Here is a 25,139-nt window from a genome sequence, read left to right on the forward strand (position 1 = left end):
TTTTGTTGCATGTTCTTTTCCTTAATCTTAGCCAAATTCCAGGAAGTTGTCTCCTCTCTCCGAGATTTGCAGTGTGACTAATTTTTTTAAGTTGTGGTGCGAGTACGGTGAATAATATTTAAATATCATTTTCTTTTAATTTTATGTCATTTTTCCATTAGTTTAAGGGCATTTTAATGATCATTTTCAGTAGATTTTAGGTCATCAACATCCGCCCCCTACTTATAACGAACTCATATTACCAAATACAAAATATAGGAGCATAAACAGTGGCGTCATTCTCTACGCGCATCATTGCGGTTGGAGTTTTCGTAGGAAGAAGCAGAACACGTAGATGACATGTATTTTTATTTTATATACTTCATCTTTGCTCCATAACTCATCAACTTTACAGTCGACAGTAATAAACAAGAATAGTCATTACATGCACTCGTACACAACCTCACTTTCGGAAATTCTTAGTAGCTAAATAAAGCACGAAGCTCTTTGGAAATTCAGATCTGTTTTTCCTTATTACTTAACCGGCCAGGTCGATTGATGGTTCTATCGCATGAATCATTTAAGAAAAGTTTTACGACCGAAACTTCCAACTTGCTGCTTTTTGTGGGTTGAAAGGGAAGAGGAGGTGCTTGTCGTAAACTTGAAAGGTGCATAAGGCACTGTAAATACTGTCGCTACGGGAAGTCGTAACATTACCATGCCAACTAATAGGGATCATTGCCCGCTCTGTAACTCGATATGGCTTATATGCATAGTTTTTCTTCAACAAAAATATCATTTAGATTTTACAATCATATTCTAAGTTCTCAGTTTGTGTATCTCATTTGGATTGTGGTTCTGCTACTAGTCTCCTGTCTAGGCTGGTTTCCTATAAAATGGCCCAACGTAAGACAAAAATCAAGTTTGTCCAGTTCAATATTTTTTATAAAATATTTCAGGAAACGTCTCATTCGTACTATGACTCCTAAAAGCCTATGGACCGATTTTTTCAACCTTTGTTAAAATGCACCTAACATAGCGTTAATTAGCTGTAAGTTAAAAGTATAAATTGCTGTTAAAATATTGCGTTTCTTCAACTTTATATTTCACATTTTAACATTCTGTTTGTTAACTCTCTGTTAGACCCAGAGATTGTAGAGTTTAATCTTAACCTATAATCAAGTAAGTATAGGGTCAATTCTGTTTTCTGAACTCTGACAATTGAGATTCTCGTTTGTTTCCGTTGTTTGATTCAGAGAGGATAGAAGTCTTTCTATTCTCTCAGGTTTGATTTATGGTTCTTTCCGTCATTTTTATCACAGTAGCGTGGAGCGGCGTATTGGTATTGCTGTTGTGAAATGGGAAATACTGAAACAAAAAGAAATCGTGGGACTAATTTCTCTTCGTTCGAGAGAAGCTTTCTGCTGGAAATAATTTCGCAGTATAAACCAATTATTGAGAATAAATAAACAAACGGATCTACGTTGAAAGTGAAAAGTGAGGCTTGGCAGAAATATCTTTGTATAAACTTCTGTTCTGTCAAATCATTGAAATCATTGGCTCTGTTTATTTATGTATTCATGGATATCATTTCCTAAATAATCAAGATAAGTTCAGCATGTAACGCACCAGCCATATTGAGTTAAATGATTTAACTGCATGAAATTAGGTAGTTAAATTAGCATGAGTTTTAACAGTCTGTTATTACTAACAGTAGTTGAAGAAATGCTTCAACTGTTAAGTTTATAGTTAAAATGGACAACACACTGCTATAATTTAAGAGAGGTTGAAGAAACCGGGCCTATAAATTTACAAGTGACTAATGCAGAACTGAAGAACTATGTTCAATGAAAGCTTCTTGAACTCTTTTGTTTCATTTCTCCACACTTACAAATGAAGAGGCGAGACGTGGCATGTGAGCTGTGAGAGAGGGGAAAGAATGAGCTATCAGAAAGAGAGTTTGTTTCATGATGGTTAATATTATACGAATCTACCAATACTGAAGGTCATTTCAAACTGAAACATTATCTTCCCCGTCCATACCTATTGGTGATATAGCCACGGCACATGATAAGGTCATAGGACAGGTCTTGTCTCCTCTGCTGTACTAGTTACAAGTGACCTTTTATTTTTCTGTTTCACACTAGTAGTGGTTCAGCAAATTATCGTCCGACCGAAAAGCTGTAAATTTGGCTATCTGTGAGCGCATTCTCACACATTGGTTAGGAAAAGAGCAGTCAATCGGCGATTCAACAGACCACAAACTATTTATGTAAAGTTTTCTTTAAATATAAGCACTTTAAATTCCATTTTACGCATCCAATTAAGAATGAAGATTCTGAAACTACATCGTTGTTTCAAACGTTTAAGAAATGATGCATCATTCGCTGGAATTCGCTCTGAAAAATGAATGCTATATTTTCTCGGGTGTTATTTTTCAGTTCTTGCAGCGCATGTGTGTGAATTAAATTTATACACTTTAACTTTTAAATTCGCGAAAGTCACAAGGTCTTAGATTGGGGGATCGAGGAGGCCACATATTCCTACAGTTAATTATGTTCTCGAGCATTAGTCGTGTTTTTTTTAAATTTAACTTCAGTGTTAAATATATGTTAATAAGTTACGGCCTATTTACTGCTGACCATTAAAAATTTTCGAATTTTCTTAAGACGATCAGCGTTACCGAAGTGAGACAAGACGTAACCAATAGGTTGGGAGTTCACATGGATTGTTCCTATCAACACTAAGACTTATTTTAAAGACACATTTTTCATATAATATATTTCAGTTTTCCTTCCCCCCAGTGTTCCTATTGTCACTATGTTCATAATCTTTATCATCAGTGTTCTTCCATTCAGAGGTTACGAGCTTCATCGAAGTATGATTTATTTATCATTGGTTTTAAATCCCTACCGAAGTTATCCGAGCTCATATAGGCTCCACTGAAGATAGAATAATAGATTGATTTTAATGGAATGAAATTCCTTCGATTATGTTCATAATTGAAAAATAATCGAATAAAACAATCGATTGCTCTACTGTTGACAGTATGCAATTCTTTCCGTTTTATTTGTTTGTCTGTGTTAGAAACAATTTATATAGAATTACTAATATATGACAATTTATTGTATATCAGTGTATACAGGGTGTTTCTAAATTGGACCGACAAACTTTGGGATCGGATAGATAACCTTCTTTCAAACAGTTTTTGTTAAGGAACCCAAGGGCTGCGACACTTTCTTTTAGAGCAAGAGGGGTTTATGTCATTACATGGTTCGATCGTACAGAAAGAATCTGAAGTAATTAGCCTGAAAAGTAATTACGTGAAAAGTGAACAAACAAATCATTAATATTACAGGCATAATTTATTGACCCAACCGATTACGTTCCCATATTGAGCACGTCGCAACTTTGCCTCTAACATTTTGACAACATTCATGGAATTAATTCGCCTCATGATACCGATGTACACTGTTTACACTCTAACCCACAACCGAACACTCCAAAAGACGGCCTCCTACTGCAACTCTACTATTCACACAACTAGAGTAAGTACTTGTTAGTGCAGGTACAACATGCCACCGTCGAATGGCGCTAGCAGACAACAGCTGAGTTTTATATTGGAATGATTCATAGCACTGTTTTTGGGATGCCCGATTTATATTGTAAGCACATTTTCATGCGGTTCTGAGCGTTCGAGGTCACGCACATCCCTTGTCAGTTATATTGACAAAGGGGAACGAGGTTGGTGGATTTTCTGTTCACAAACTTTGTGATAGTTAATTTATTGAGGGGCGAGATGTAACACGAGGGCAGCTCTTCAGGTTTGTCAAATACTCTTTCCATGGCATCGGTTTCCTCTACTTTCAGTGCCGCTATTGGCCAGATTAGGCATTAAGATACAGGGTGATTCATGAAGTATAACCCGCGCTTTAGGAATCAGTTCTAAGAGTAGTAATAGTTCAATCGATGAAAGAGGACAGAAAGAGGAAGGCCATGTCGTCTTTGAGACGGGCTCGGAATTTGACACGAACTGTGAAGGAACTGCGGTCTCCAGGCAGGCCTGCGTGAGCTCCGTGGGCAGCGATCTCGGGCTCAGTGGGATAGAGTTCGTTGCATCGAGCACGAACACTGAAGCAAGAGTTCACGGGGACCGCGGGTAGGCTTGGCGGTCTTACTGCTGTACGGGTAGTCGGTTGGAGGACCACGGTCTGCCCATGCTCATCTCTATATACTAGTGCTGCTTATGATTAGGTTTTTCTCCGGAGCAGTTGTTTGCGCGCTTTCAGTCGGAGACCTCCGGATTACCTCCGATTGATGCCGCGCAGGTTGTATATGTGCTGTGGCGCAGACATACACTTTCCGCTGAGCATTCCTTTAATAGGATCAGGTAGTGATTCGAGTCCGCTGACGTCCGCGTATATTTTAAAATAAGTTGTAATTTGTTGTTGTTTATTCTCTCTTTTATGTTAATCTCTCTCTCTCTTTCTTCGGCTCTTTTTTTTTCTTGTTTTGCTTGAAGTGCTACATTAGCTGACAGATTTTTTTCTAGTTTTGAAATTCATAGTATATGTGGAAAGGCGTATTAGTTTTATGTCATTGATCAAATTAATAACGTTCAATTTAACTGCAAAACTAACCAGAAGTAAAGTTTTTCAGTAGCTAATGTAAACATGTGTACTGTAGTTCTCCTAGAAACTCTCGTTTAATCACAAACAGTGTTTGTCATTTATTATTCTAATCGGTTTAGTTTAACGTAAAATATATTGAGGGAGCTTCAGAATGGAACAAAAGAAACCTGGGCTATCAATGGGTTAAAATTTATTGTCCAACATAATTTATTCAGATTCTTCACCGGACAGGATTGTGATTATTGTGTTAAAGGGTGTCAGTATTTGAACTGCCTCTTCTAAAACGCGCCACTCTTTCTCTGTAATAAAAATATAAGCGGATACCAACTTAAGAATAATTGTAATTATATTACTACCATATGTTTCTTTAGTTTCATTCAGAAACTCAATATTTTAATCCAAAATGTAAAATATAACGCAAGTTGTCTAAACAGAAAAATATAACTCAAATCGTCTTTTAAATATTTCATATGTTTTTAATGCCTCGAAAGTTACGTTTTAGAGAAATTTCAAGACTTTTTCCTATACTGTGGGCCTTTGGGAACAATAGCACTTAATTTACAAAGAAATCGTATCAAATGTTTTCCGTAATTGTTATCATCAAGTTCGCGTTTGTGCGATCGCTTCAAATGGTCTAACACATTCGAAGTTCCACCATCCTTAGAGTAAATTCACCCACAAAGTTTACAATGTGTGACTTTATTATTACATTCAACTAAATTAAAGAATTTCCATGCGACGGATAGCCTATCCGATTTTGTGCCATTTTATTCCACTCACAACTACAGTCAGTCCGTACGCGCCGGTCGTCCTTGAGCTAACTGTCGCTTCGCTCCGAACCACCGCATCCCTCCGTATGTCCCCTGTTCCACTTACGGTAGTACCGGAGATCACCGGTGGAGAGCTTTATTCGTAATCTCCGATTCCTCCGCGGTAGTAGTCACTCCGATGAGCAGCACTGCTATATACAGTACGAAACAGATCTCTCCGCTTATGAAATAAAATTAATTCAACCGCCATTTCTCGACTCTCACTTTACTTGGTGTAGCGATACCCATCAACGTATACACTTTATTATGAAGCCTTTATTTTCTGCTTTCATGTTTGAGTCCACTCTTTTGTTCCAGATACGCAATCGCCGGCTCTGCCTATAGGTTCTTAAGGGATAGGAACGAGGACCAGTGCATCGTGGTGTCCGGAGAGAGTGGTGCTGGGAAGACGGAAGCAGCTCGCATCGTTCTGCAGTTCGTGGCCCTCGCATCCGGTCAAAGTCGAGAGGTCAAAATCATGAAGGAACGCCTAGTACAAGCGGGGCCTCTTCTGGAAGGTGAGCTTTATGACTCCTAGAGTTTAAATTTATTCCTACCGATGGCAGTTCATGGTACAATTTACGGGTGGTTCCAGTTACTGAAAACGGCGTTCAAACCAAACAGCATGGATTTAACACCGACAGAAATAAATAAGTAACGTAATATTAGAAATAAATCATAACTATGTAGGTTCAGGATCAGTTATTATTGAGTTGCATGCCGACTGCCATCACCATTCACAGTACACTGCTTAACGGTTCTATTTATGAAACTGCTACGCTAGATGCGCGCGCACAAGAAACGAGTGAAAACTCCGCTAGTCAGCTGAGTGGCAGAGCAATTACCATATCTCGCTGGACGAAATGTAAACGAATACTGGGTCGCTGTTAAACGAATCGTTGCTCAAAAAGAAATTAATTGCAACAGTATTGAGTGAAATAACAATTCAATCTCGATTCAATTAACATAATAAAGGTAATGTTGCGCAAAACTGTAAGCAAGCCTGAAACCATCATTGGTTCCTACAAAAATTTTGTCTAGGTTTTCCAGACATAAACCTAAAATAATCTGTAATTCTAGTTAAAACACAATTAGTGGTGAAATTATTAGACTGAGACAAAGTGTATGATTATGTCTCATAACCAGAATATTGTACCTACGAAATGGAAATATAAAAATTGGAGATTTATCCTTCGAAGAGGTAGAAAAATTTAAATATCTTGGAGCAACAGTAACAAATATAAATGACACTCGGGAGGGAATTAAACTCAGAATAAATATGGGAAATGCGTGTTATTATTCGGTTGAGAAGCTTTTGTCATCTAGTCTGCTGTCAAAAAATCTTAAAGTTAGAATTTATAAAACAGTTATATTACCGGTTGTTTGTATGGTTGTGAAACTTGGACTCTCACTTTGAGAGAGGAACAGAGATTAAGGGTGTCTGAGAATAAGGTTCTTAGGAAAATATTTGGTGCTAAGAGGGATGGAGAAATGGATAATGGAGAAAGTTGCACAACGCAGAACTGCACGCATTGTATTCTTCAGCTTACATAATTAGGAACATTAAATCCAGATGTTTGAGATGGGCAGGGCATGTAGCACGTATGGGCGAATCCATAAATGCATATAGAGTGTTAGTTGGGAGACCGGAGGGAAAAAGACCTTTAGGGAGGCCGAAACGTAGATGGGAGAATAATATTAAAATGGGTTTGAGGGAGGTGGGATATTATGATATCAGGGAATCGAAACATTTTAATTAAGTAATCGAAATAATTTTATACATAGTAATGGTATACTGTAGCTTGCAATGTCTCGGTGAATAGAGTGTGCGATTTCCGATAAGGTGGTCCGTGGCTCGATTTCCAACGTGAACGGACATTTATTTCAATTCCACGGGATTGTATTACTTCTACGATATTTCTCAGGTGCTGATCACGTGGTTAGGTACGCCCGCCAAAACATTTCAATGGCATAGAACAGCCGTCGGAAAATTTGTACTCACTATGACATCACTGGACGCAAGTCGCAATACATACGATGTAATATCAATCGAGGAGCATAGAGCACTCCGTTCGTATCCAAGTGGCGGACTCTCAACACAAGCATCTGTCGTAGACTACACAATAATGATTTATAAGATGGACAAATTATATTTTACTTCACCTTAATTTTTACTGTGCCACATCAACCTAGGAAAATACGTCACATGCCGCTCTTCATACATCTCGTAAACTTTTGTCTGTTAGTCACAATCTTTGTTTAGATTTTACAAGGTTTCATTCAGAAAACAATTGTTCAGAAATATAAGAGCCAAACATAGCTGCAATGTAGGGTAGCGGCAGGCGACCTAAGATAGGACTATACTATATGTTTTTTTATGGAGAGAATTTTAAATAAATCTAAGCTAGTCTGATGTGTTATAAAATGGCAACATTTTATGTTCTGACGTATTTCCAGCTCTCTTAAATAACACGGTAGTCCATCTAGTAGATTTTTAAAAGTGATATTTTGAGTCCTATCTGTTACTACAGATACAAGTTGCTTTACTTTCAGATTAATTTCTTCTATATATTTTCTTCATACTTGGAATAATTCTCCTGTTGTATTTCAAGTGCGTTGACATCGAGCAAATATTCTTATATAGAGAGATCCTTCGTAACCCCGCAGGTGAACATTACCAGTTCTACTGTGTTTCCACCTAAAGCGATAGATTAGACCACAGATTGATGCATCTTTGATTTTATTTCTCGTTCAGCTAGTGTTTCAGTATCCCTTATCCTCCTTTGCATTGTCCGTGTGGAGAATTTCATACTGTTAAAAACATCATATTATTCGGGACCAATAATGTTAGCAACTTTATCCTGACATGTTTTAATAAACTCTCCTTCATTGTATCACTTCAATGATTTTGGGATTTTCAAAACAATAACATAACTTGTAGAGAGTTCCCTTTGACTTATATCTTGTTTTAACATATTCTAGTACCGGAACTATTATTTGAATTTAGTTTTTTTAATGCTTTAATTACTTCGCCCTGTCCAGCCCTACGAAAAGAAAATTATTTTTATATTTATTTTCTACTGTACACATTATACATACAATTAAAAAGGGATTTAATATGAGTGTAATATGTGAAAAACACGGAATGCGCGCTGGTTCTAGTCCTCATGGGGGAAGAAATTTTCTCATGAAATTTCGGCCAGTGTATGGGACCGGTGCCCACCCAGCATCGTGATGCACTTGGGTAGCTACGATAGGTAGCGAAATACGGTTGCGAATGCCATCTTTAACTGCTGGGGGGATCATCGTGCTAACCACACGATACCTCCATTCTGGTTGGATGATCGTCCACCTCTGCTTCGGCATGTGGGCGTGAGGCCAGCAGCCGGCTGGTCGGTCTAGGCCCTTCAGGGGCTGTAGCGCCGCGGATTATTATTATTATTATTATTATTATTATTATTATTATTATTATTATTATTATTATTATTATTATTATTATTATGTGAAGAACATAAGCTGACAAAAATGAAGCTTAGTTCGCAATAACATTCGTTTACTCTTGTTTGCTGTTGTTACCAATGTGTGAAAAGAAAATAATGCACCAATGTCTGACAGTGTTAGACATATGTTGTTTAAAATTTGTGTGATATCAGGTCAGTTGTTTTATGCCAATTTAGTGTGAATATGAATAATATTTAGGCCCTAATGTTTCCTCTAGTAATTTGGCTATAGCCTACTGTAGGTGTGAGTGAGGAAGAGTTTAGTAAAGGTTACAACACTTTTAATTAAATTCCATAAGAGCTGATTTCTTTAAGCTCACTTTTTGATCACATTGTAGAGTCAGGAAACGTTCAATAGAGAAACGATACTCTTTCCAAAGTTTTTGATCTTTCGGAATAAAATTTCTATAGTCTTGTATCCCCTATCACATGATCAAAAAGATGGGTTGTGTGCGTAAGGTAGTGTCCTGTACCTATATATTAATTTTCACAAACTATAGTAGAAATAAAATCAGAACACACTGTAAAAAACAGATAAAGAAAAGTAAAGAATCGTCTTCACATATTTCAGTGTTCTCAAAACTAAATTCAGGGTGGTTATAATTGAAATACGCCTACTTAATCGGCTCTGGACGGAAAACTATTGAAAACTAAACTTAATGTAAACATTTTAGAGAACATGCGGAAGAGAAGTGATGAACAGACAATTCTATTAAAAACATTTAAAAATAGTTTTATTCAAAATATTTCCTTCCTTTGAAAATGGGATAACACGTTGGAGTCCACGCCTGTGGAGTAATGGTCAGCGCGTCTGGCCGCGAAACCAGGTGGCCCGGATTCGAATCCCGGTTGGGGCAAGTTACCTGTTGAGGTTTTTTCCGAGGTTTTCCCTCAACTCAATACGAGCAAATGCTGGGTAACTTTCGGTGTTGGACCCCGGACTCATTTCACCGGCATTATAACCTTTATTTCATTCCGACGCTAAATAACCTGAGATGTTGATACAGCGTCGTAAAATAACCCAATAAAAAACACGTTGGATTATTAGTTTGCAGTAATGTTCACCTTTCACTGTTACACATCCTTTGCCCTAAGGCCCCTAAGGTTTTCATTTCTTCAAACAAAAGCAGATCGATAATGGAACTGTTCTTGAAGGCACACCAACCGGTGCAGAGAACGTCGTGAATCTCGTTTGGAAGTGCAGATCCCGAAATTCAGTAATTTTGAGTGTTCACTCCACCAGTAAGAGAAAAGTGCTCATAGCCTCATATGATAGTCCAGGGCTAGGAGCTGTCATCTTCTGCCTATGCAGGGCGTCCAAGGGCGAAGTCATTACTATGCTGTGAATCACGTGGTTTTAACTGCTGCACAATGTGTAGTCATGATTATATATAAAGCTCATAATTTCGACCTACCATATATAGAATTTGGTCAATACTTCCTCTGTAGCAGATTAAGTAGGCACAGTTTAGTCATACCCAATTTATATACGACTATTGGGGCATAAGTCATGTTGTTGTTGTTGCTGTTGTTTAGTCAACTGTCCGAAGATAGGTCTGAACCTCACAAGTGATAAAGCACCACTTATGAGGTAACTAAGCCAGGAGATAATAGGGTAGGGTGGCCAGTTCATTTCCTCCTCCATTGCATACATCGCCGATTAGGTACATGTTACACTAATGCATAAGTCATAACAACTATATTTTTTTCAAAGTTAAGCTATGATGTCACGAGATATATGCTGTATGGCATCCATAGCAAAGACCTGCACAACAGCCCAGCCCTTGGGCTGCTTCGGGACTGCAACGCACTGGGCTCCACAGTGCCGCACGGAACTGGCCCGTGACATCACCCAGCCTCACCGCAAGGGTCGGAGTGGACTGCTTGCGGAGCAGTTTTGTGCAGTGAGTTTTGTATGAAGGCATCAAGCCCAAGTTTCCGCTTATATCAGTTACTTATGAATTAAGTTTGCGCGGGCTTGTGCTTGTGTGTGCGGTTCGATCAACGATCAGCTACTGTTTCAAAAGTTTTCGTTTTTGATTTCTGTTTTTCAAGATGAGTCCAAATTATGGTAACTTACATCGCAAAGAAAATACAGTCTCTGTGAGGCTACTATTACACTATCAATGTTCTTTGACGAAGAATATGGTAAAATATTTTATCGAAGATCTTTGGTAAAAGATAGGATTTGTTGTATATTGCACTAGGATTTGTTGTATATTGCACTACATAAAATCTACAACAGTGAACAAGTGTTCCGAGGATTTGTTGATACTAATATTTACGCGTTAAGTTTATGATTTGTTTATACTAATATTTACGCATTAAGTTTATAACACCATGAATGAAGAACAGTATTATGCTTTTAAAACCTGACATGTCCATTTTCAGGAATTACACTTCAGATGTCAAAAACGTACATTAATTAACGTGCAATAAACAAAATATTTAAAAGTATTATTGTTATTATTATTATTATTATTATTATTGTTATTATTATTATTATTATTATTATTGTTATTGTTATTATTATTATTATTATTATTATTATTATTATTATTATTTCTGTAGATTAATATAAGATGTGATCATAAAAAATCTTCGTTTTTCATGGACACATATATTTGTAGTATTTTATGAAAATGAACATGTCAGGTTTTGTAAGTTTGCCCCTCGTATACCCTGTCCTTTCATTTGCATATATCAGAATTTCGAACCTCGCCCGCAAAAAAAATAGTTGTCATGATTTATGCCCTAGTCCTTGTACACAGAATTTAGCCTATCAAAAGTTAAACTCAGCCATCAAGGAGTTGATAAAAGATCTGGTTTGCTGAAAAATAACAAAATTTTCCGAATTCGCCTCAGTTTTCGAGTAGCATGACTATGATCTTTCCTATGTATGTCATACTCTATAGATCCTTGTTGTTTAGTTAACTTTTCGAAGACAGGTTTGAACCTCATAAGTGATACCGATAAGTCATCACTCATGAGGCAACTAAGCCAGTTAGAATATAATTATGTTTCTAATTGTATGTATTTTCTTTTCAGCTTTCGGCAACGCGAAGACATATAGGAATGACAATTCATCACGTTTTGTGAGTATTAATACTCGTACGTACACATATGTATATTAGAAAAATGTATTAATTAATTTTGATTACATTATAAAATACAAGACTTCTGAAGCCATTACCCTTACATTTGTATTCTTGTACCTAACAGGATTGTTTCAATAGGCAGTTCACAGTTTATAAGCTCTCCCAACTTAGTTATAGCACAGTCTAGTATATACAGTCACGAAGCTCAATACGAAGTAAATATGCATCCATAGATAGTTGCTAACCACTAGGATCACTACTGTCGCCTCATTACAGACAATGCTAAATAGTACTTGCACAATCTATTGTTCCTAGTATCCTCATAAACTCAAGCTTCGTGACTGTATATACTAGACTGTGGTTATAGTATCCAAGCATTTTTCCTGAAACCATTTTCATAAAAGATATATTTTAAATACTTAAATTTTCCAAACTTTATTTTGGTAATGATAATACACGTATCTCGCTAACGATGTTAATATAGTATGTACTTAACAAAGTATTGCTTTTAATTAAAAATAACTAAATTAATTTTCTTACATGTTTCCTAAGCGCAGAAATGATAGAAAGTTTGTAATAGGTCTGCATTTTATCCGACGATGTTTGTTACGAATTAGAATCTACATAACAAGTATTCGCCATTACGTTTTTTCCCCCCTGAAAGAGTCCTGATATTGAAATAATTAGTGATGCAATTGCCTAGCAAATCTGAGTTCCAAAACTGGGATTATTACAACAAAGCGCATTCTCATGCTTTAGTAGGAGGAATAAAAACTTCTACAAACGTAACATCTTCAGGAAACATAGCCTACATAAAATGCAGCTGAATAATTTATGTCAACGCTAGTTTTGAAATATTTTTAAATACAATAATTTAAGAAAGTAGTTTTATAGAAAATACATATAATGATCGCTTTATAATCATTATCATCATCAACGGCCGCCGCTACCATGACGAACAATATCATCACTTTCATAACCACCACAACTTTAAACCACACCGGCATCATGACTAATAAATATCACAAGCACCACTGTCATCACTACCACAACTATTGCTACCAGTTCACCATTACTAACATCACTACCACTATCACCGCCAATACAACGAATATGACCGTCACAAAAACACCACCATCACTATCACCACAACTACAGTCATTATTCCATCAGAACCACAATAATCGCCACCACCAAAATCAATATTGTCACCATCACAATACGAACAATATAGTCACAATCACAAACATTACTATCATCGTCAACACGAGTAATATGGTTACCATCACAAACATCACTGTCGTCTCCCTCACGAGCAATATCGTACCCATCATATGCTTTACTATACTCGCCATCACGAACAATACCATCACAACCATCACTATCGTAATCACGACTACAGTATATTATCACAATCATAAACATCACTATCGTCGCCATCATGAACAATATTATCACAATCATAACATCACTATCGTCGCCATCACGAGCAATATAGTTACCATCACACGCATTACTGTACTCACCATCACGAACAATACCATCACAAACGTCACTATCGTCATCACAACTACAGTATATTATCACAATCATAAACATCACTATCTTCGCCATCATGAACAATATTATCACAATCATAACATCACTATCGTCGCCATCATGAGCAATATAGTCACCATCACACGCATTACTGTAAATACCATCACAAACATCACTATCGTCACCACAACTACAGTATATTATCACAATCATAAACATCACTGTCGTCGCCATCATGAACAATATTATCACAATCATAATGTCACTATCGTCGCTATCACGAGCAATATAGTCACCATCACACGCATTGCTGTACTCACCACCATCAACAATACCATCACAAACATCACTATCGTCACCACAACTACAGTATATTATCACAATCATAAACATCACTGTTGTCGCCATCATGAACAATATTATCACAATCATAATGTCACTATCGTCGCTATCACGAGCAATATAGTCACCATCACACGCATTGCTGTACTCACCACCATCAACAATACCATCACAAACATCACTATCGTCATCACAACTACAGCATATTATCTGAATCCTAAACATCACTATCGTCGCCATCATAAACAATATTATCACAATCATAACGTCACTATCGTCGCCATCACGAGCAATATAGTCACCATCACACGCATTACTGTACTCACCATCATCAACAATACCATCACAAACATCACTATCATCATCACAACTACAGTATATTATCAGAATCCTAAACATCACTACCGTCGCCATCATGAACAATATTATCACAGTCATAACGTCACTATCGTCGCCATCACGAGCAATATAGTCACCATCACACGCATTACTGTACTCACCATCATCAACAATACCATCACAAACATCACTATCGTCATCACAACTACAGTATATTATCACAATCATCAACATCATTATCGTCGCCATCATGAACAATATTATCACAATCATAACATCACTATCGTCGTCATCACGAGCAATATAGTCACCATCACACGCATTACTGTACTCACCATCACCAACAATACCATCACAAACATCACTATCGTCATCACAACTACAGTATATTATCACAATCATCAACATCACTATCGTCGCCATCATGAACAATATTATCACAATCATAACGTCACTATCGTCGCCATCACGAGCAATATAGTCACCATCACACGCATTACTGTACTCACCGTCACCAACAATACCATCACAAACATCACTATCATCATCACAGCTACAGTATATTATCACAATCATAAACATCACTATCGTCGCCATCATGAACAATATTATCACAATCATAACATCACTGTCGTTGCCATCACGAACAATATCATCACAAATATTAGGCCTACTATCGTCATCAGTATTAGCACAGTCATCAAAGGTAGGACGACTTGCATACAAGTGGAGAAGCGGCCTTTTCCAAATAACCAGTTGAATTATAGTTGCCTAAAAGCTTTCTCTTTGCAAAGCAGTTTGTTTAGCTTATTGATTTTGCTATGTTTTATAGTAACATTTATTGTATTAGTATAATATTATCCCTCATCTGTTACCATGATCGGTAGATTAACTAATTGTTCCTCAAATAGCCATTATTTACAGAACACTTATTTTCTATACAGTGAAGCCTCTCCTTACGGACACCTCCAAGATACGGACACTCCTCATATACGGACAGATGTCCCAACTGAAATAATGTAGAAATAATGATAAATTTAACTCTAGTTTACGGACACTCTCAGAAACGGACACGGACAGCTGTTTCAGAGTCCTAAAACTTGCTTTACCTCCTGACTGCGGACAGAACTTTCATTTCAAAACCTAATGTGTTATAAAAATGGAAAATTTAGTTTTGAGAACTGTACAGGAATTCCTTAACATGAAAGAAGACAATAAGGGTCTCGTAGGCTACCATTAGCCCATCAGGCTACCCCTTGTTAGCTGAAACCGGGTGGATAAACAGTCATAAAATTTCACCTGTCTGATGGGTCCAAAGTTTCCGCGATCGTGAAATTGTATTCGACACATGATAGGGATAGTAGGATTTAGTAGGATTTATTCTCTTCACTTCAATCAGAGAGTTCTTCTGTTTCGAGAGACATGGCACCTGAACGTAAAGGTTAAGTTTAGAACTTTAAATTACAGTACTGCATAACTGTAGATCTAGAATAAAATTGCATGGCACGGTACTGTACAGTATATTTCTTTTTCGGTCTTATCTAGTGTAATTCAAAGTTGCAATGAATATACTGTAGTATACTGTATTTAGAATTAATCTACAGTAATACATTTCATTTAAAGTGTGAACGGATACATAATGCATATTATAAATTTACTTTTAGATTGTGGAGCCTCCCTCCCAATAAAGGACACCTCCCAGATGTGGACAGATTGTTACGTCCCTTCGATGTCCGTAAATGAGAGGTTTCACTGTATTACACAATCACACGGAAACTGTACATGCGCAATTTAAAACTGATCAAGATTGTAAAATAGGCGTAAAATTTGTTTGAAAATTAACTACACTACACAACTTCCAAAACAACGTAGAACTTCGCAATTGTTATGGATATGGGTGACTGATTTATGAATCGTTGTAAATGGGGAGCCTATAGATGTAACACATTCGGGGAATAAAGAACCACATCTCATCATATTAATGTTTCGCTCACCCAATAATAACTAATTATTTAATAACGATAGGCATACATGAGCTCCATGAGGAGCTAATAGTGTTGTGACAAAATACGTAGATTAGACCCCATGAAGTTCTCAGAATATATAGCGCTTGTTTCTTAATCAGTACGAATGTTATGCAGAAGCAAACCCGATAATGGCTCTGTTTTGAATTAGTGTTGGCACAGTCATCAAAGGTAGGACGACTTGCATACAAGTGGACGCAAAATATCTCCGAGCCTGGCCAATGTCACAGAGAAAGGAGGACGAGATGAAACGAAAAAATGTTTCTGTAATTCGGATTGTTATGCGTGTTTGTTAAAACCAAAAACATTGTCTACTGACCGCTATCTATGTTGCTTCTCTATCCCAGTGAAGTAAAAGTTTGACAGTGATAGTGAGCGAATGCTTTTAATTTCAGCAGTTTTAAGGATTTTTTTTCATACTCTTATGTCGTCACACCCGTCTTTTCCTCCCGCAAGTCCGCTTCGAGTAATCGAAACCGTTATCGGAACGGTCTTCAGGCTTGGAGATATCTTATGACCAATGTTTTTTTTTTTTATTTTTATTTTTTTTTTATTTATTTTATTTTTTTTATATAAGCTGGTAGCTAATGCAACTCTGGAGACTGTGAGCAAGGGAGCAAAGAAAGCAACAGTTTGGTCAGGCCGAAAATTTTCCAAAGAAATATACGGGCAAATTTTTCAATTCAGAAACTTTTCTGCTAGAATAATAATATATAGATTTTCCAAGAGACTTCTTAAACCTTTGCTCGCTATTTAATCACAATAATCAATACTGTCAACACTACAACAATCACTACGGTACCGTGCCACTACAGCCAGTGCCAGCGTTTTTGGCGTGTGTCCTTGAGTAAAAAGCCAGTCAGTGAACACTTGTTGCCAGTGCAGCTGAGAACGGTGCCACCCAACACGTCACGTCAGCAATCCGCCAATCACAGTTGTATATCTGTTGCCACTTCGATTGAGAGTGGTACCATATCCTAAACAGATGTGACATCAGCAATCTGCCAATCACAGTTGTAAGCTTTCTCGCCCATATACTGTGGCACCTCATCTGACTATATCGCGCCAAAATGTTATAAAATTGTAGAAAATAGCAAAATTGTAAAATTGTAAAATATTATAAAAGTTGTAATTATGATTGTAATCTTGTAAAATTTTGACTTGTTCCACATCTTAGAGCTTCATTGCTAATGTAAGATCTGTGGAATATAATAAATGAAATTAAAAAAAAAAAAAGATAAGATACTCGCTCTTAACGTTCCCATTACTTATTTCACGCGCCAGAAACGGTGGCTTTGGTTATACCATCACAATCGCCGCTGCATTTCAAATTTTGGGTGACGCGACGTGTTCTTAATGGCATGTAGGTACGTAATGTTTCTTTTAGCAAATACGATAATAGGAAATAAAATTTAAGGAATACTTAAGGTTACAGGTCATCTTATGATCGTTGTTGTGAATCTTGTGTCGTAGACGATGCAGACTTCTCTTTTCATTCTTCTAAATAGTGATAGAATAATTTGCAGTTCTCTCTATGATGTGCCCATGAATTTCAATTACGAGTGAACTCTCCTAGCAACGAGTTTTAGTAGAACAAAGCAATTATTGCAACAATGGAAATTACCACGTTTCAGAAGAAAGAACTATTACGAAATAACATCTTATGCAAACATACTGAAACTATTATTTTAGTAATTTCTCTCTAAGAAAAGCAAGGTTTAAGAAAATTGGGATTTAGAGATATTTATTTAGTAAATATATTTAACAAAACTTTTATCAACAGTAATCTCAATAGAGGTTTTGATTTATCTAGAAAAAATCAAAACTCGAGTGGGATCTAATTGACTAGTCGGCCTGGTTGACGGAGTTGGTATAGCGCTGGCCTTCTATGCGGGTTGCGGGTTCGATCCCGGGTCACGTCGATGGCGTTTAAATGCGACAGGCTCATGTCAGATTTACTGGCATGTAAAAGAACTCCTGCAGGACAAAATTCCGGCACACCGGCGACGTGATATAACCTCGGCAGTTGCGAGCGTCGTTAAATAAAACGTAACATTTTAATTGACTATTACACGATTAGAAGAAATTATTTAAAGATTAGAAGAAATAAATTACTCTAATGCAATAAAATATTAATTGGCTTACTAAAATTCTGTTTCACTAATATTAGCTTCACAAAAACGTTTGAACGGAGCCGCTATTTTCAGTTGACTATGCGAGAAACAAATGACTTTCGCAAAGCACGTTTTATAGTGCCGTAAAGAATTTGCATTTTGAAATGTTGGCAAAAAAGAAACAAATGCTAGGGAAGTGATAGAAACAAATAAATGCTAGGGAAGTGATAGAAACAAATAAATGCTAGGGAAGTGATAAAAACAAACAAATTCTAGGGAAGTAATAAAATTGTAGCGATAAACAGCCATGATTGGTTGAAACACGTCCATTTCATATCGTTTTATTGGTCAAAAGTAGTATGACGTAGTAAAAGTGTAATAGTTAAAATAAATCTCGTGGGAAAAACTGTTGGTAGGAAACTAAAAATGAAGAAAGACCTGTTGAAATTGTAATTAAGCTTTAAGTTATAAAGGTTAATTGCTTCTCAAGCAGTGTCTGTAGTTAAGATCATAACCCATCAATAACGCTGTTTATTTGAAGTAAAGCATGAACCATCAGGAGCACAGGATAAAGGCTAACCTCAACAATATTATGTTAAGTGTATGCGGCGATGTAGTTTTTAGACTATCCTCACTACAGTCAACAAGCTGTTGTAGTTGACAAGTTAGACTCTCTTGATGGAAAGTTCTTCTAGCAGTCTATCCCCTTTATCCCTCTGTTCCCTTGGCAAGAAGAGCTGTCACTCCCAGATATCCAAGAGGGTGGCTTTCCTAATTGAGGTAGTGAATGGTTGAGTAACTGGTATCTTATAGCTTCTGATTGAAATTAAAATGAGTTACGGTTTCAAGTTAACACTGTCAGAAGAATGTGGAAGTGGCAGACTGTGAGACTGAATCATTGATTATGAGGTTAAATAAATTTAGTTAGGAAGCAATAACATTGCAACAGGGTACGAATAAAGGAAGCTGACCTACTTTAATGTCTGGATGAAATATTCATGAGACTTAATGCAAAGAAGTCAGATGTAGGGAGGATTTGCGGAGGAATGCTATATCCTTAATGCTCACTTCTGTAAATGCCAAAATTAAGAACAGTGAAACGTAATTAGTAGGGTAACCAGCTGCTTATACGAAATAGAACACCAACTGTACTTAAAAATACGAGTAGCTTTAAAAATGTAATGAATATGAATTGGTATTTGTACATGCTGCATAATGCTTACCATCTAGTTGCATTATACAAGAGTTAAGGCGGGCTCTTCGGACAACGTAGGACAAATAGAAGGCAAAAGACGTTCACCAGTCCCATTGACAAAGGAAATAAATCTCCATTTCCACTCGCCCAAGGTCGAATCTGGATACACGTGCGATACTACTGATAGAATTATTGAATGGACGGAGTTACGCAATAATAGACTAACCGACAATTTGAAAAAAAAAAAAAAAGAGAGATATTTGCACAAATCTGTTGATGGCAGGCTAATTTAACTCGGAAAAAATCAAGAATGCGATATGTGAATTTTGCTGCTACAGCAGAACCCGTATTATCCGTGGTAATGAAGGGAGTGGGCTGAACGGTTAATCGAAAAAATCGGATAATCCGTACCATAAAATATTTTCGTAAATTTAGTGAATAATTTTTACACTTTCGTAGTTTCCTCTATGGTCTTGTATTGAAACAGCGGGATTTTGGGGGACAAGGAAATTTCTTGTAATGGCTATCTGTGGAAAGACAGGAATAGTGGAGGTCTCATATGCTAGCCATAAATTTCTACAAAGATTTTTGAGATTTTTAAATTTGATATGGGAGGGAAAAGGATTTCCAGAAAGTTGGACTATAGGCCTATCTATTGTAATCCCTATACATAAGAGAGGAGATTTGAAAATTACGGATAATTATAGAGGAATAAGTTCATTGAACGCAGGATATAAAATTTATGCAAATATTTTGAAAAACAAACTCAATAAGCATTACGACAATATTATCAGTGAGGAATAAAATGGTTTTCGTCGAGGAAGGTCCTGTTGTGATGGATATTTCGCACTGAAATTACTGGTGGAGAAACATAGAGAATTTAATCTAGAAACGCATATGGCATTCATTGACTTTAAAAAGGCTTTTGATAAAGTTAATCGGAATAAATTACTACAGATTTTGGCAGATGATCAAGTGCCTCAACAGATTATACCAAATATGTACAATATATATAAAACAACCACCATAGCAATTCGAAGCAACAATAAACTTTCACAGTGGCGACCCATTTATAGTGGAGTACGACAAGGCTGTGGCCTTTCACCACTTCTGTTTATAGAATCATTCAAGATTGGCGACAGACACGCCATGAATTTATTCCAATTAATCGAAATTTGCAGCTTGATGCTTTACTTTTCGCTGATGATTTAGTTCTCATGGCATCAACTGAAGATGATTTACAATATTCAGTACATAATTTAAATATGGTCAGTGAAAAATATAACATGGAAATTAATATTGAAAAATCGAAACTCATGTCATTTTGTGAGAAATTCCCTGTACCAAGTAAAATCTGTTTGAATAATGAAATAATAGAAAGAGTACATACCTTCACTTACCTTGGCTATACACTATCACCTTATGATGAAGTAGATATTGCTGAAAAAATATGTAAATATAATAAAACAAGGGGGATCATTAATAAAATCATGAAACCTTCACTAGTACAAAGACACACAAGAATAGGGTTGTATAAAACCTTAGCACAGCCAGTATTAAGCTATGGTAGTGAAGCGTGAACTGTGAAGAATAAAGATGTCAGTAGAATAACAGCAAGTGAGATGAGGTTTATGAGAGCAACAGCTGGATATACTCGCTGGGATCATAAAAAAATGAGGACATAATGCAAGAACTTCAAATAGAACCCATTATACAGTTCATCAGCAAATATCAACTTCAGTGAAAGGGCATCTCGAACGAATGAATCGATGCAGAATTCCAAAAGCACTGTTTCATTACCATCCATATGGCAAAAGATCTCTAGGCCGTCCAAAGAAGAGATGGACTGAAAATTCTAGTTTGAGACCGTAACAGGCCACTTGGCCTCATACTTGTTAGGAAAATGATGATGACATACTTTATATAAGCCATCCGTGGTATTTATTAAATTACACATTATTGTGACTCCAATCTCGTATTGAGTGAGCCACAATTTCTCGTTTCCCGAAAGCACTCAGTTATTTGCACTTTTTGTACTTTGCACAACACGATTTCTTTTGATACTCGTGGAAGACATTTTATATAGAAATTATAAGCATGACAACTAGAACAGTAGACCATACTGTGCAAGGGTAAAGTCTTGTAATAACCCTCTCTGGAATAGTAATATGCGTTACAAGAGCGGTATGTTGAAGTTTTCATGCTCGAGGAAAAGTTTGAAAAAGCGAAACGTAGTTGAGCTTTTTTAATTTCCGAGAATTGAAAGAAAACATACCGCTCGTGTATCGTACATTATTTTGTGCGAAGATCGTTTATTACATACCTGAAAGAGGAATTTCTAATTAGTTTCAATGAAATCTCCATCTTGGTTTCTGTTCAATGACGGAAAATTTGCAAAACAAAAATATTTATCTTCAACATTGTTGCTTTAAAATGTTTTTTGTGTTTACTATACCCAGCAGGCCGTGATATACGTCTGTCTTTTTCCCCCCCCAGTCTAAGATGAGTCTGGAATCTTGTTGATTTTTTCACGGCTTCCTTAATGTTACTTGCATCACGAATGCAGTAACTTCAGTGGAGTTGTAGAGTTTACTTAATTTTTGCAAATATTTAAAAACAATAATTAACAGTGCAGTTTAGGTGAAATTGCAGTGGTAAGTTTCCAATTTATAATTATTGCTATATTGAACGTCTCTAAAAATAATATGTTAAAAGCCTAAAGCAGTAAAATCAATATGTCACTTAAGCGGTAAGAAGAGGGAAATTGTTATGTGTGTTAGGTTGGGAATACTGAATGTGGAATTTTATATTTTTCCGCGGATTGGTTTTGTGCGGAAACCAAGCAAATACGTACGATCTCGCACAAAAATAACTTGTTAATTGTACAGTAGCATACTCCATATATTTCTGTAGGAAAAAAAATCGACAGAAAGATAGTCGGATAATCCACCAATCGGTTAATAGGGTGACGGATAATCGGGGTTCTACTGTATTTATAAGCTCGCTTGTCTTGTGGTCAACATAGCGCAACGCCATTGCTAAGACAGCGAAGGATAAACACAATACAACGGACATTCACTCAATATAAGAGACAGACAAGTCTTCCCTTTCCTCGAGGGAATTGAACTCAGTTCCACTGGTTTTGTAATTAGATACATTATAATTTGAGCCACCACGAATAGATACCATGATTATTAAGTACGTAATTTTCCTACACTTGAATTAATATAGACAAATAGAATAGGTAAATATTTTTTGAAGGAGATATTAAAACTTTCTTGTCGTCAATTTAATTTCGTAAGGAAAGAAAACGAGTGTTTTCATTATCTTTCAGTCGCGATCTGAGGACAGATTCATTTATATCATCATGAATTATTCATGATTTGGTTACTTTTGAATATCATTGCATTTCTGGGTGTGTTTTCATATGTGATCATCTACATTCCATTATTACACAGATGCGACTCTGCTGGAAGTGAAATTGTGTCCGAGAATTGAAGGGGCCCAGATATGCTAATCCAGGTTGTCACACTGCAAAACTTAGGTCCTCCCATTGTGCTCAATTCTATCCCCCACTAATTCCATTTAGCATTTCACTGCACAGAAGTGACTACATTCTACGTATGAATATTGAAACCATTGTTTGAATAAAACTTCGTCTTTTCTACAAAAGTTTGTAAAACATTCAGTTTTCCTTAAATACAATTGTAGAGTAATTTTTAATTCTCCTAACAGCTATCTTCGTGAAATATGTTATGAGTTTGCATTTATTAATTCTGAATGTCCTTCTTAGGCTGGTTCAAACATAGCTTAGTCGAATGATGTCTTGTGACAAAAGAATAAGTTTTTTTTTATTACCGGAAGATCTATATTGATCGGTAGTTTCGAAGTATAGGGTCGTTAAAAAGTCACAAAAGATTTTAAAATCTTCAAACTTTATTAAGAAGTAAGTTTTTAGAAAAAATAGTAATATAGTTTTGTTCATAAAAACTATGGTTCATTCAGATATAAAGCAATTTCTATAAATTCGTCGCACTGTTTGGTAGCTCATCTACTATGCCTCGCAATTTGATTTACACTTCATGTTCCATATTATGAATTTTGTCAAATTTCTTTGTAAAACCACTGCAGTATTCACATCGCTCTATGCGGACTTTTGTGTACCACAATGTTTTATTTGTCTTCCACGAAATCGGTCTCTTCAATTTTTTTAAGCTTCCAGTTACGAAAAATTGCTATTACATTCATAGTAACACTGGATAAGATCAGTTCGCATTTGTAGAGGAAATGCCATTATTTTATAGTATGAATTTGTAAAAAGAATATTAACTCACTCTATAATACGTAGATTGAATTGTTCATAATACGCGTTTTTAGATTTTCATGGTGAATATGGTCAGAACTAGACTTCTGGGTATTCTGTCGTATACTGGAACTTAACATTTCCAGCGTTTTGGAATTATATAGTACATGTTTTATCGGTTAGACCAGGGGTCGTCAGCACAGAGCACGCTGGGGCTAGCATCTCTTACCCGCTGAAAACGCAGCGCACCATAGTGCATTGCGTAGCTGCTAGCGGGTATGCTCTCTATCTCTGCCTGCTGCACGACGGTGTACATGGGACGGCACCGCGTACCCGTTGCACATTTCAGCGAGTGCTGACGACCACTGGGTTAGACCAAAGGGGTCGATTTGTCTGTTGGGATCGTTATTTCTGGTTACTTCAGGCAACTGAGCAAATATAGGCTAATTCTCTGCTATTGTTTATAATAAGAAAAAAAATTAATTTCTCAAGTCAAATGCGACACCTGAATAACATTAACATATTAAGGACTTGTGCTATAACATAAACATATGTGAAGGCTCGTTATTTCTGACTACCCTAGGTAACTGAGTAAAACATAAGTAGGCCTATATAACTGAGACACCTGAATAACATAAAAATATACTTTATTTACGCAAAAGAGAACTAGAAATTATTTATTGGAGATTAGTAAGGCTACTTAACAATATTATTAGCATAGAGAAGAAAACCTTAATATTTTTTATGTTTCGTATTGTTTTCGTTTCTTAAATAAATAAATAATACAGAATTACAAAAAAGTAGTTCTTCTAGGTTAGGTTACGGTGGCTTGGGGCGGGTTCGGGGCGATCCTTTGCACGTCGGCCATACTGAGCCCTATTGTGCACCCCGAATTTTTGGGATGAATGAGAATAAGATGTACTAGCCCACCGGCCGCATGTGACCCCCTCACCCGCTCACCCAATGGGAGTTCCTACCCCTCTCCCGCCCTCAGTTAATATACCCAAGATGACCAAACAGCACAGGATCCATTTCAACGGCCCTCCAAGGTGTCGAAGCGCCCTTGGGAGTGCTCTTAAGAAATGAATTCTGGCAAAGATATTGAGGAAGGCTAGGAACTCAGGAACGGTTGCGGAGAGGAGCCCCTCTCCCCCTCGTAAGCGAACGCAGACATGCGTATTGACTTGAATATGTCTATGGAATGAGATGGAGATGAATGATATGAAATCTAAATTATTTTCCTACACGGGAAAATTCCAACCCGGA

At 36.7% G+C, this 25,139-nt stretch overlaps 1 protein-coding gene across 1 annotated transcript in view; it reads left to right on the forward strand.

Moving 5' to 3' along the window:
• The window catches only part of Myo95E (Myosin 95E), a 463,721-nt gene that overhangs the window by 322,219 nt on the left and 116,363 nt on the right, over positions 1–25,139 (forward strand). Inside the window, exons 4-5 of the mRNA XM_069818692.1 lie at positions 5,738–5,937; positions 11,968–12,014. Of these exons, the coding sequence (XP_069674793.1) occupies positions 5,738–5,937; positions 11,968–12,014 (247 nt within the window). The remainder of the gene's footprint in view (positions 1–5,737; positions 5,938–11,967; positions 12,015–25,139) is intronic.

This window comes from Periplaneta americana, chromosome 2, assembly GCF_040183065.1.
Source record: "Periplaneta americana isolate PAMFEO1 chromosome 2, P.americana_PAMFEO1_priV1, whole genome shotgun sequence".
NCBI classification, from domain to species: Eukaryota; Metazoa; Arthropoda; class Insecta; order Blattodea; family Blattidae; genus Periplaneta; species Periplaneta americana.